Source organism: Ammodytes marinus, assembly GCF_949987685.1.
Source record: "Ammodytes marinus genome assembly, chromosome: 6".
Taxonomy (NCBI): Eukaryota; Metazoa; Chordata; class Actinopteri; order Uranoscopiformes; family Ammodytidae; genus Ammodytes; species Ammodytes marinus.
The window spans coordinates 5,099,607-5,111,637 of NC_137235.1; the positions used below are offsets into that span (position 1 = coordinate 5,099,607).

At 38.0% G+C, this 12,031-nt stretch overlaps 3 protein-coding genes across 5 annotated transcripts in view; 2 read left to right on the forward strand and 1 right to left on the reverse strand.

Moving 5' to 3' along the window:
* Window positions 1–1,234, forward strand: part of znf330 (zinc finger protein 330) — a gene marked incomplete at its 3' end in the record, with an annotated part of 6,696 nt that extends 5,462 nt beyond the window's left edge. The window contains exon 9 of the mRNA XM_080029898.1: window positions 1,226–1,234. Within this exon, the coding sequence (XP_079886024.1) occupies window positions 1,226–1,234 (9 nt within the window). The remainder of the gene's footprint in view (window positions 1–1,225) is intronic.
* il15 (interleukin 15) lies at window positions 1,198–5,267 on the forward strand. Of its 2 annotated transcripts, none has more exons than XM_080029174.1 (6): window positions 1,198–1,410; window positions 3,289–3,371; window positions 3,824–3,905; window positions 4,049–4,099; window positions 4,412–4,555; window positions 4,784–5,267. In XM_080029174.1, exons 1-6 carry the CDS (start codon window positions 1,351–1,353, stop codon window positions 4,889–4,891), a joined length of 528 nt encoding a protein of 175 aa, XP_079885300.1. In that variant the 5' UTR covers window positions 1,198–1,350; the 3' UTR covers window positions 4,892–5,267. The 2 variants fall into 2 exon arrangements, with proteins under 2 accessions (XP_079885300.1, XP_079885301.1); XM_080029175.1 differs by having other exon boundaries at window positions 3,289–3,345.
* A 3,828-nt stretch (window positions 5,268–9,095) lies between these two features.
* Window positions 9,096–12,031, reverse strand: part of inpp4b (inositol polyphosphate-4-phosphatase type II B) — a 99,112-nt gene continuing 96,176 nt past the window's right edge. For both annotated transcript variants that reach the window (XM_080028675.1, XM_080028676.1), the window contains exon 19: window positions 9,096–10,567. In XM_080028675.1, coding sequence (XP_079884801.1) covers window positions 10,435–10,567 — 133 coding nt within the window. In that variant the 3' untranslated portion in view covers window positions 9,096–10,434. The remainder of the gene's footprint in view (window positions 10,568–12,031) is intronic.

Here is a 12,031-nt window from a genome sequence, read left to right on the forward strand (position 1 = left end):
GGTGCTGTATGCCAGTTTCCATTGAGTCCAATGTTAAACATGCCGTTTTCACAGCATTATTAAACCTATTTCAGGCCTGGATCAAAAAACCTAGTCTGTATGTTTAGTTCATATCTCCATGACAACTCTGAGGGGGTGATTCTTTTTCTACCAGGCTAGTTTTCATTCTGTTGGAGGTTAAAATGTATGAATATTAGTGGTGCGGCCTCTTGAGTGACAGCTAGCCTCTGTCCCTCACTCCACCTCGAAGGCTAGTTGTAAGGGTTAGCATCATTTTATATACTATATATGGTATTCCTACACAAGCAGCCGAACAAGAACCAGGGGACAAAGTAATATAGGAATAAATAACAATTTCTTTTTATTTAAAATCAGTAAAAAAATATGTGGATGTTATGAACCTATTTCTGGGGGTACCAAAACAAGTATTTTGAGTTTCGGTACCCAGTCATAGAGATGACTTCTTTTCTGCGTCTGTTGTTACATTCAGGGCTGTATTCCAGGGGCTCAAAATAGATGTAAACGTCCTTTTGTTGTGGTGAGCGACACTGTTTTATTTAGGAATTCGCACCATGCACAGCTCTGCTCTGTGCTCCCTCCTCCCCCTTCTCACTGAATTTTCAAGAATGTTCCTCAACCTAGAAACGCAGTAACCTCCCAGAAAATGTTACAGCTCTAGGTGTGTGTTATTAGCATCAGTTTGAATTATTTCGACTTTGTTTCTAGAGCAACCTAACATCAACATTAACATGCCATTGACCACAAATGCTCTACTGAAGAATTATTGTGAGGTTTACTCTACTGTGCCAATGATATAGTTAGCTTGCACTGAAGCTCTCCATACAAACTTGATCCCTGAAAATCATCTGCACTTATTGAGACATGTTTGTGTTTACTACGCAATTAAATAATACACTTCTATTCAACTTGAACCTTTTGACATCAGTTGGTTTTGGTTAAAGTTATGACTTGATGACCGAGTGGGCTACTGGCCTATAAATCTCTGCAATGAAAACCTAGACAGCTGCCCTGGTTCGAGCTTATTTACTATCTATGCTCGAACCCTACTGGTGTGAGAAAGAAGTGACGAATCAGGGGGGGGAGTGATCTTCAAGTCAACATGACGGTATATCGGGGCGTGTGTAAATGTGTGTGCATGCGTGCGTGCGTGCGTCGGTCTTTGGAGCGAAATCTGGAGCGTGTTCACCCTCACTCTGGACTCCAGTGTGAATAATCGTGGAGAAACAGCTCAATGAGACAACAGAGCTTCAATACAACACGTGAAATGCAACAATGTGATCGAGGCCTGTTGCTCCGCTGGCTAGGAGAACAACCTCTGCCGCTTTGCAGATGAAAGACTTCACGACGGCCCTCCTCTTTCAGCCCACACACCATGGAGACCCGCGACCGGTAAGCGCACTTTCTGCGTGTGTGTGAGCGAGTGTGTGTGTTTGTGTGGCAAGAGGTGCAACCAAACTGGAGCCAAACTACACATCAGGTTTAGTTTCATAATAGGAAGTAAAAGTAGCATTTTAAATCATGAGGATAGAAAAGTGGTAAAGTTCAAACAGCGCGTAATGTCAGGAGGTGTGTCATCCTGCGGATCCACGTGCGCCCACGGGAGACGTGTGAGATGCTGACGGTGAAGCGTGTGCACTGTGCACCATTCTGGTTATTTGGTGAAAAAACAATCAGACGCACCGCCAGTCGGCTACTGTCACTTAGTTTCGTTTCACTTTCGGCTCGTGCAGGAGACGCGATCTGGGTCAACTGGCTCCTCCTTCTGTCAATCTTATTTTTATTTTCTGCCTATGCCTATTTTTCTGCCTATCTTAATTTGTATCAAATAATTTATTCAATGTTTTTATGGTTTGGGCTCATTTTGATCTGCCTGTTTTTCTCCATAAGCTATAAGGCATTTCTTTGTTTTTTACTTTGCATCGTTTGTGTATTGTTTTTACATAGGCTACATTGATCCGACCTGATGTTAATATAGGTGAACCAACATCTGCACAGCTGTGTGAATCCTGGGATAAGGAGGCATCTGCTTCATGACAGGAGATTACCTGCAGTTTATAACTGTTTATTAAACAGGTCATGTGTAAGATTTTCAGTCGTACGTTTGCACATAGCCTGGAACTACACACTTTTATACTACTAGGCTACAGAAATTGCACATACCAATTTTGTGCAGAAATATTTTAGTTTAGAGTTTGACACAAGAAGCCTTGTTTATTGATTGTTGGGTTATTAAAAAACAGAACAATTAAAAGCAAAAAGCAGCAAATCTTCACTTTTGAGATGTGGACACCGCTAAATGTTTCACATTAAAATATATATTTTTTTTATATCAATTGATTAATCGATTGAATGACTAATGGTTCATCTCTACTTATATACTGTTAAAAAAGCATCATGTTTTAAAAGCTCTTAATATTTTTAGTGTAAATCAATACAAAAAACAAAAAAAACATTAACAATGTCATTTGAAAAAGTAAGACCACCCAAAAAATGTGTAGGCCTACACAAAGTTTATAAAGAAAAAAAAATGGCTAAAAATAAGTCATTAACAACTAGCCTACACACGATGAAGTGATGTAACTTCAAATGAACTGACTTCATTTGAATTGATTCACACAGTTCTCTTCACTTTGCTGCGGTCACCGCTGTCTGTTCCATTTTCTAGCTTACGTAAGGGTTAGACAGGCAGACTAAACATCTTAACAATGCCACTGTCCCAGATTTACAACTGTGTTAAACATGATGTATATCACCTCATGGTAAAGTCAGCAAATAGTTACTGCTGCATGTAAATGGTGTTGAAAGGACTGTCGAATGAATGGCAATATAAAAATGTATAACTATAAAAATAAAATATACAATAAAAAGTTAATGATAGTGTGTATTTACGTTTTGAAAGGAGACAAAACCCAACCAATTCTGCCTGAGGCTCTTGAAGCTTGTTGGTTCGATCCCCAGCAATGGACATGAGGGTGTTATTTGTAAAACTAGTAGTGGCTGGTATAACATCAAATGTGTCCACACTCTCTACCATTGTGTCCTTGAGCAAGGCACTTCACACCAAACTGCTCCAGTTGCACCGTAATAGCTGACCCCCTCTGAAGTGTGGTAACTTGAGAGGGGATATGCGAAGAACGAATTTCGATTCAGTACCTTGTGTGAATTGACAAATAAAGAAAGTTAACTTAACTTGTTAACCTCTCAATATCATCATAGTTTTTGTTTTGACATGAGTTATAAAATAATGTGTCCTTGTATTATTTCTAGAAAGGCGTCCAGTTCCTGTCGACCTGTAAACTGTGCCGAGAGAGCCACAAAACTCAGGTGTGGCTTTGTTTCTTAGTTCTGAGGTAGGCATACAGTGTGTGACTCGTTTGTCTAAATCTGAATATGTATTTGTTGATTACAATTATTCTATCAAACATGTTGTTTTGATTACCGAAAGTATAAGGATAATGTTTGAATTGGAGAAATATAGGTATAGTACTGGTATAGACGGGAGTGTGTCTAACACAGTGGTCCCACATTTCTAAGTAATCTAACGGTATAGAGAATAGCATGTCTGTTTGTGTGATTGGGTGTGTCTCACTCCTATTCTAACCTCTCCCTGTCCCCTGTCCCCTAACCCCAACCACCCAGCTGTGATGCCTGAACCTGGGTCATTCCCCTCTTTGCCCCATTTCATCTCTGTCTCTCCGAAAACCCGTCTAATGAAAGGTTAAAAATGCCACAAAAAGAAAAGAAAAAAAGAAATTCACAAAAATAATATGTATGTAATCATTGTTTCTTCTCTCTCTTAAAGCTTCTTGAGTACATCTACCTGTGTTGCCTTAGATTATACAAATGCACTCATTTCCTTGAAGGCGCTGGAACACACCATTGAGGTGAGAGAAGGTATCAAATAAAATAAATTTTTGCTTTATCTTTTCCTACTTTTGATAAAATGTTTGTTTTTAAACTGTACAAACCATCATATGTTTATGTGATGTATGATCATTTGAAAACTCTTTCCTCTCTGTCTTTCCAGAAATCTGACGCGATGCTGTACGCACCGTCCGTAAGTGAGATCTTAAAGGAAGTAAGTTCTAAAAGGAAATCTGTTAGAAGTTCACACACACATTAGGCCTTTTGGACATATCTCCCTTTTTGTATTACAATATTTGTATTACAAAATTGTTCTATAGACCCTTACCTTTAATTAAGCGGAAAAAAAAACTTTCGCATAAATTTGAAATGACTGAGTGTCCAGGAAACCCACTATAATGAAGAGCAAGATAGCAATAATACATACATACAACAACAAAGAGTTTTGTTTTACCTTGTATGTATTGCAATAAGTCTGTGACTGTATGTGTTCATAGTACTGAGGCATTTTTCTATTCTCTCCTAGGGGAAATGTTTGAATATGTCGCTCAAGTGTTACATATTGGAGTTGATAATGGTCATCCATGAAGAAGAAGTAAATAATACATATGTAGATTACTTCTACGATTTCAAAGATGAACTGGAGAAACTGCATCCTGAGGCTAACAATGTAAGTCCTGTTTATCCAATCTGTGTGTATGTGCTAAGAACAATGCTCACACACTGCTCTTTCTGGCATAACCACTACTGAGGCTGGTATTAAAACAATCTCCACTGTATGCAAAAACATAAAAAAAACTATAGCCATTCCTTATCATACTTTGTCAATACTGATACATGCATTTCTTCCATAGTATTAATTGTGTTAATGTTCTCTTGTGTCTCTTTTGAATTTTAGCTCGGCTGTCTCCCGTGTGAAGCATACCCCCTTAAAAATATTACGATATTCCTGGAAAGACTTAAATACCTATTTGAAGCACTGAATTTGGAAAACTCAGCAAAATAACACCACATGCTATGATGTAAATATTGTAAGCTACAACATGTGTATTTGTATATATTTGTAAAGAATCGTGGTTCTCTGTTTTGATTTTGTAAATATAACATTGTAACTATATGTTGTTAACCTGTGACAAACCATGCCGTCCTGTATTTTTTTTACAGACAAAATGTGAGGTGTAATATAAAAGAATGTAGACCTTGACCATTTTAAAAGTGCCTCCATCCCTGTGCGTCGAAATGTGCCTTTTACCGTTTTGAAAGATGCATCAGGTAGCATCATAAAGTGGCATAATGCACTGTGCTATAGCATGTAAACTATGAAACCCACTGGTAAACACTATTGAATGTAACATTTATTATACACTGACTCCAGTATCTTGACTCCCTCCAATAAATGATATATGCTGTAACTGTTGTTGAAGGTTGTAGCTATTCAGAGTTTTTCTTTTCACTGCCCTGCGTTTACACAACACAAGCAGCTGCGTAGGCAGGGTCGTGTTGCTACAAATCAACATGAAATATGATCCAGAGCGGCCAGTTTGACCGGCTCACAGCTGTGGAGCGTTATCTCAATGGCAGTAAATTTACTTTATAGTTTTTCATGATAAAATAGAATTTATGTTACAAACTAATATACCTGGAATGTATGCTTGCATGTATTTTAATGCCCGCTAAGTCCACAGACTTTTCTACACTGAGCTTGAAGTGACTACAAGGATCTTTGATTTTTTGTTGATTGTAGCGACCTCTTTGGACAAAAGCGGTAGTGTTTTGACGACACCTGCGCCCAAGCACGTACTGGCGGTGTGAGCATTTGTTTTGGAAGTGCGTGAATGAAAAACTGCAGGATACATACTTGATGATGTTATTTATATGTGACTATGTAAGATTAGTAATGGTAATGTGACGATGGTGAGGTAAAGTAAAGTTTCATTTAGTAACGTTCAGGCACACAGGACGTTAAGGTCTGCCTGCCTTTTATCGTTTTGTCTGAGTTACCGGGGATTCAGACCCGAGCAAAGGCATTAATAATAACTCATTTAAAATAGCATACTTTTCGCTGATGGTCTCGTTTGCTGTTACAGGTCATTTCATCATTCGAGCAAAAATGATGAACATCAATAAATTCCAAACGAACTAAAACAATACTTTTTTTGTCCAAAGGATGTGCAAGAATGAACACAAACCGAAAGTTCCTTTTAAAGTTCCTCATAGTCACTTTATATTGTTCTGGAGACACCGAAACACATCGTGTGTGTCGTTATAAATCAAACTTGAGTGTGCTTCCTTTTTTCATAAAACACCTGCAAAGAATGAATATATTTTAAATTGTACACTGGTAACATCCATGTTCTTAGCCTTATTTATGAAGGTGTAAAATAACCATGGAGAAAGGTGTAAAATTCAGGATCTCGTCCTCAGTATTTATTTAAGTAAATTGACAAGGCAGTTTGACAAGACAAAAAGCAAAAAGAAGTACAGAAAAAGAAGTAGTAGTAGTAGTGTGAAGTGCAGATCCTCTCAACATCAGGATCTTATATATAAAATTTAACAAGGCTTATGATTGGCTAAATGTGTCTCCTCTTCTGGCTGACGTAATCTTCTGGATTTCTGGGAAAGAAGCATCACTGTCTAGACTATTGTCCTCGAATGTATCAAAATTACAAAAGGCTGGTGTTTAAAATGATATTCATGTCTGGTTCTTATCACTATCTCTATGGGAAATGTATGACTGGGCTTTTTTATTGCAAAGTCATCTCTGCCTTGCAAAATCCTTTCTCATGAGTCTGGAGTGAGAGAAAAATGAGAAAGTTTAAATCAAGAAAAGAATATATTGATTGTTTCTTGATTATCTATGCGAAATGCAAATTAATAAGGGGGTTTATAACATCATTTAATTAGATATAGAGGGGGGGGGGGGCATAATATCAAACTAGTGGCAGTGGCGAAGTGGGTAGGAAGATTGCCTCTGGAGTGCAGGGTCGGAGGTTCGATTCCCCGCCTACCCGCCACATGTCGAAGTGTCCCTGGGCAAGACACTGAACCCCAAATTGCTCCCGATGGTTCAGAGAGCGCCTTGCATGGCAGCTACTGCCATCGGTGTATGAGTGTGTGTATGAATGGGTGAATGTGGTAAGATATGTAAAGCGCTTTGGGGCTGAGAAAATCGGCTAGAAAAGCGCTATATAAGTCAAGTCCATTTACCATTTACCATTTATATTTCCTTACACTACTTCTTCAATGCCTTTTATGTTACTAGGCATGTTTCCACTACCAACAGCTGTTAAGTGGAAAGCTGGGAAACAAGAAGTCAGTTTGTGAATTGTGTCACCCACATGGAGATTATGATACAAACAAAACTGTGTGTTAATATAAAACATTGTTCCATTGCGCTCTTAGAGGTAAAACGCTCCACGGGGTAATTCAAAAAATAAAAAGCCAAGAAAACATTATGGAAATCGTTTGCTCTACATCGGTGCAAAGTTTTTTAATGGTCTCGTTATGTTATGCTCCGTTTCAAATTTGACACAAGAGAATAAAATAAAAGTACGACAGAAACAACTTAATGAATCACCGTGGAGGAGATAATGTGAGGAGCAAAGACATTTTAAGGATCTGTTCAAAAAGACAGCAACGTGCTGTTAGTAGCTGCTTATACCAATGTTTTTCTCAGGTTTTGTGGAGACAATGTAGTCTATTGAACAAAAGCTATTTTTGAACTTCTTGAAGCCAGTAAGGAACAAGTGTATCAATGATGATGGCACCGTTCCATGTCAATGTTTACATTCCGCTGTATTGAGGGTGATGAGGTTGCTATGAAACGATAGATGGTGTTACTTTGGAACAAATCTTAATCCAGGACAGAAAAATCCGTAGTTTAGGCTTTTGGACTTCGGTCAGTTTCACGTTTGGTGATTTCAAAATGTATGGTATTTCCCTCTGACTGTCTATGGTTGTTCATATGTTGTAACCAGATATACCCAGTGTTAAGAGTGAAAATGAAAGGAGCAAATGTGTTGCAGCCTGTAGAGGTAACGGTCAGTAATTGACGAAAAAAATACATATTAACAACAATATTCCTCTTGTTAACGATACAGTAATACCAACCTGGACAATGTTGGATGAAAAGCAAGCAATTTGCCCCAATGACTGGTAGAGGAATTTGGCCTTGCAGTGTTCTTACCTCAGGTCCAGAGACATGGTTCGACACCTTTATATTAAAGGAATACTTCACCCATACGGAACCAGCGTTCTATCAGTATAAAATAATTATAATATAATAAATGAGGTTTTTCTTCCCTCCGTCTTCCCTCAGTCTTCCCTTGGCCCAGCTGTCCTGTTAATCCTAACCCTTACCTAATGCCTATAGTTGATAGTGACTATTTTATGGTTTTAATTTAGTTTTAATTTATTTATTTATGGATACATACTACCTCAATGTGATGTATCATTTTGCACTTTACAAGGACTGCACTTAATTTCGTTGTACCTGTGACAATGACAATAAAGATATATTCTATTCTATTCTATTCTATTACTGTGATGTCACAGTAAGGAAACTGTAGGGTTAGACAGTGAGACAATAAAACACTCTTTCTGCCTTTTCTCAGGCTAAGATGATCCGATTTAAAAAAAATTTGCACATTTATACTAAATAGGATCTCCGAGTTCAATACACCTTCATATTCCAACCGGTGAAGTAGGCCTTTAAGAACCTGCTTCTTCCTTTGTTTCCCTCACCACCCCCCACTTTGCCCTGGGAGGAATCAGTGCAGCAGTATTACCTCCAGTACTGTATTGATTTATTTATTAACTTTTAAGGATTGTTGGAATATACCTGAGATCAATGGCGAGTTATTAGCTATGTTTATTGTGTTAACTTGAGAAGGGGTTATGCGTAGAAATAATTTTGACATACCTTGTGTACATTGACATATTAAGAAACTTAACTTATGAATTTTTTTTTTTACACATTTTTTTTACCATAACCTTGGCACGTCATTGGATTTCAAATGTAATGCTTTGAAATGAAACTGCAGTTTACCGCGAAGGAGCGAGCCACTTTGAAGGCTACAGGCAGTAAGTATTTGATACTCGGAATATGGATTTTTGGTTGCATATTCAGCTAAGTTTATTTGAGTACTTTACTGGAGGCCATTACTTGGGTCACACTGACCAAATGCAAAACATTACACAATAAAAATATCCACGTAAAAGGTTTCATTTATTTTGATACTAAATAAGACAATTGTCAATGTATAACACAACAAATACATTTCAAACATGCATTACAGTCCAAGGTATCCATCCTTAGAATATAAAACATTTAAAGGATACAAAAATAAATAATAGAATTTGCATTATATAGCATTTAGAAATGATGGTCCAATATCCTCATCCTATTCCAAACGTTATGTGGTTTCACTGGCCTGTACCTCGAGATAAGAAAAAAATATTATGTAAAAAAGCTCAAGTGCCACTATTAAGAGAGTGTCAAGAGTTATCAAAAAGGAAACGGGATTCAGTATACACTTGGAAATACTTTGAGCAGCTGGGTTCAAATGAATGAAAATCAGTCTTCACTGGTCAAAAACAATAAAGGGAAAGTTTGGACCTATGTGATAAAGAACGGCAGAAGGGGACGGCGCTTAAAGTTGTGAGCTTGACCGATCATGACACAATGGAATGAGTTTTTTTTCCGCAATTTATTGTGGAGTCACTATTTATACCACAACAATCCCTGTAGCATCATTGGTATGTTTGTCTCAACGTGAATGTACACTAACTAGCGCTGAAAGCTTTTCTCGAATGGAGCAATAGTTCAGATGACACCACCTCTGAAACACTTAAGTAAAAGCTACTCTTCATTCACTGAGGCGTTTTTCGGACCAAACAGTTCTTGGAACTTTTTGAAGGAAACTGAGAGTACCTGGGGGAATATTTACCTGGGGAAATACACTCATAAGAGCTTACAGGGACAATGACAAGATGGAGGACGCTGTTATGCTGTATGTCTGCGGAGTCGGTTTAATGGTTATAATGGACTTGGAAAGAAGATAAGCAAATTTAAACTATGCAATGTTTACAGGAACTTCAAATTGTCCTCAAAATGTAGTTCTAAGAGCTATAACACGGTTCGCGGTTTCTGCGGTGCCAACGCAACAAAATGTGAGGTTCTTATAACAAAGTTTTTAGAACTATGAAACTGTGGAAACACCTACAGATGCAGGTTATAAAAAAGGATCATTAACATACTGCAGCCATACACATAGATTATGTACACACTTTGATTTGCCCACACGGTGCTTCTGTTTAGCACTGCTTAGGCAATGGGAAAATAAACAAGGCAACATTTATTTTACACGTAACATATGTTTGCAAAATCCAGCATGGTTTAAAATGATCACATACTCCCTTCACCTTACAGAGCAACCCATAACTAAATACAGCAAAATATAGAATCCAGCAAGTGTCATTGTTTATATATTTACTGCTTTGGTAACACACACATACAAGCAGTGGTGTTACAGGACATGGCAGACGTCCTCAGGAGTCCACCTTGCCGTACGTCCCCTCCGGCGGCCGGTAGCACTTAGGAAAGGCCATCAGCTGCAACATGTTGAAGGCATATTTCCTGCATTTTATATTCTTTTGAACGTTCTCAATCCGACAGCCTTCTCTGGTGATCAAATCAAAAGAGGATGAGGAGGGGTGAGGGAAAGAAAAGAAAAGAAAAGAATAAATATGAATGAGGTTTTAAAATGGTATTTGTAATGATAGACAGAGGCCCCTTGAAAGTGGCCACTCACCATACAAATGCAGTTTAAAGAAAAGATGACCACTCAAAATATTATGGATATATGTGATACAAAGTACAAAAATTGCCTCTTAAATGATGTAATAAGTGTTCTCTCTGCATCTCTTTGTCACAGAGAGTTGGTTAACTACTTGTTGCTCTTGCCACCACTCTAACCGGGGCTTGAAAATCATTTTCAATGCCCATATCATGTGGTATCAAGTTAATTATCTTGTGATCTCAAGATAATTAACTTGATACCACATGATATGGGCATTGAAAATTGAAAATAGTGCTCATTTTCTCATTATAACCAGGAAATAAAAGGTGGTTCATTCTTATAATATGAAGTGCTGTTATATCCAGATCCTGAGTCTTATCTCCAGATAACGGAATAATCCACTCATAACCAATAAAGGTTGTTTCGATATCTTGTGATATCAAGAAACAGCCTTTTGTTTTCTAGAGATAAACAGTATAGTAACCCAAATGTAAGGCATTAAAAATGTTTTTGCAAGCATACCTTCTCATTAAAAATGGTGTAAGATTGTTATCAAAATGTTCATCACAACCAGGACAGTATTGCTATTACGTCAGTGTTCGTACCTTGAGTACTAAGTTCAAAACATTTTTCCCACCAAATGAATGGACCGCACGCACGCACGCACGCACGCACGCACGCACGCACGCACGCGCACACACACACACACACACACACACACACACACACACACACACAAGCAGTCCGTTTCTCTCTAACAATGTTGGAGATCTATTGTAGGCTTTACAATTGTACATGCCGTGAGTTAAAAAGCCAGAGTTCAAGTGGCCTTTGAGCTTAAAGGGATAGTTGAGTACTTTTGCAGTGGGGCTGTATGGGGTACTTAGACATAGTAAATCTGTTACCCTATGGAGATGGGGGTCAGCGCAGTCATTTTAAGGAGTCTGAGGGAAGCTTCACTGTAGCAGAAGTTAGCATTTTATTGTTGCATAGGGGGCTGGAAGAAAAACGTTTTCCCTTCACATATATACAGTAAATGCTTACCTAAAACCCAAATATCCTTTCAATTGAACAGCCAGACAGCCGTTTATATTTGTTTTCTTGTGTCTCTTGAATAATCTGCAGTAGCTCTAAAGTTGTGGAAACAATCTCAGTTTGGTGTACATTTGAAGGGATATTTAGGTTTGGTTAGTATTTATACGTATATGCAACAATATAAGGCTGACTTATTCTACAACAAATTCTCCCCCAAACTCCTTAAAGTGACTGAGCTGATTGCCATCTCCATAAGGTAACGCACTTACCTCATACAACCCCACTTCCAAAATACTGAACTATACCTTTGA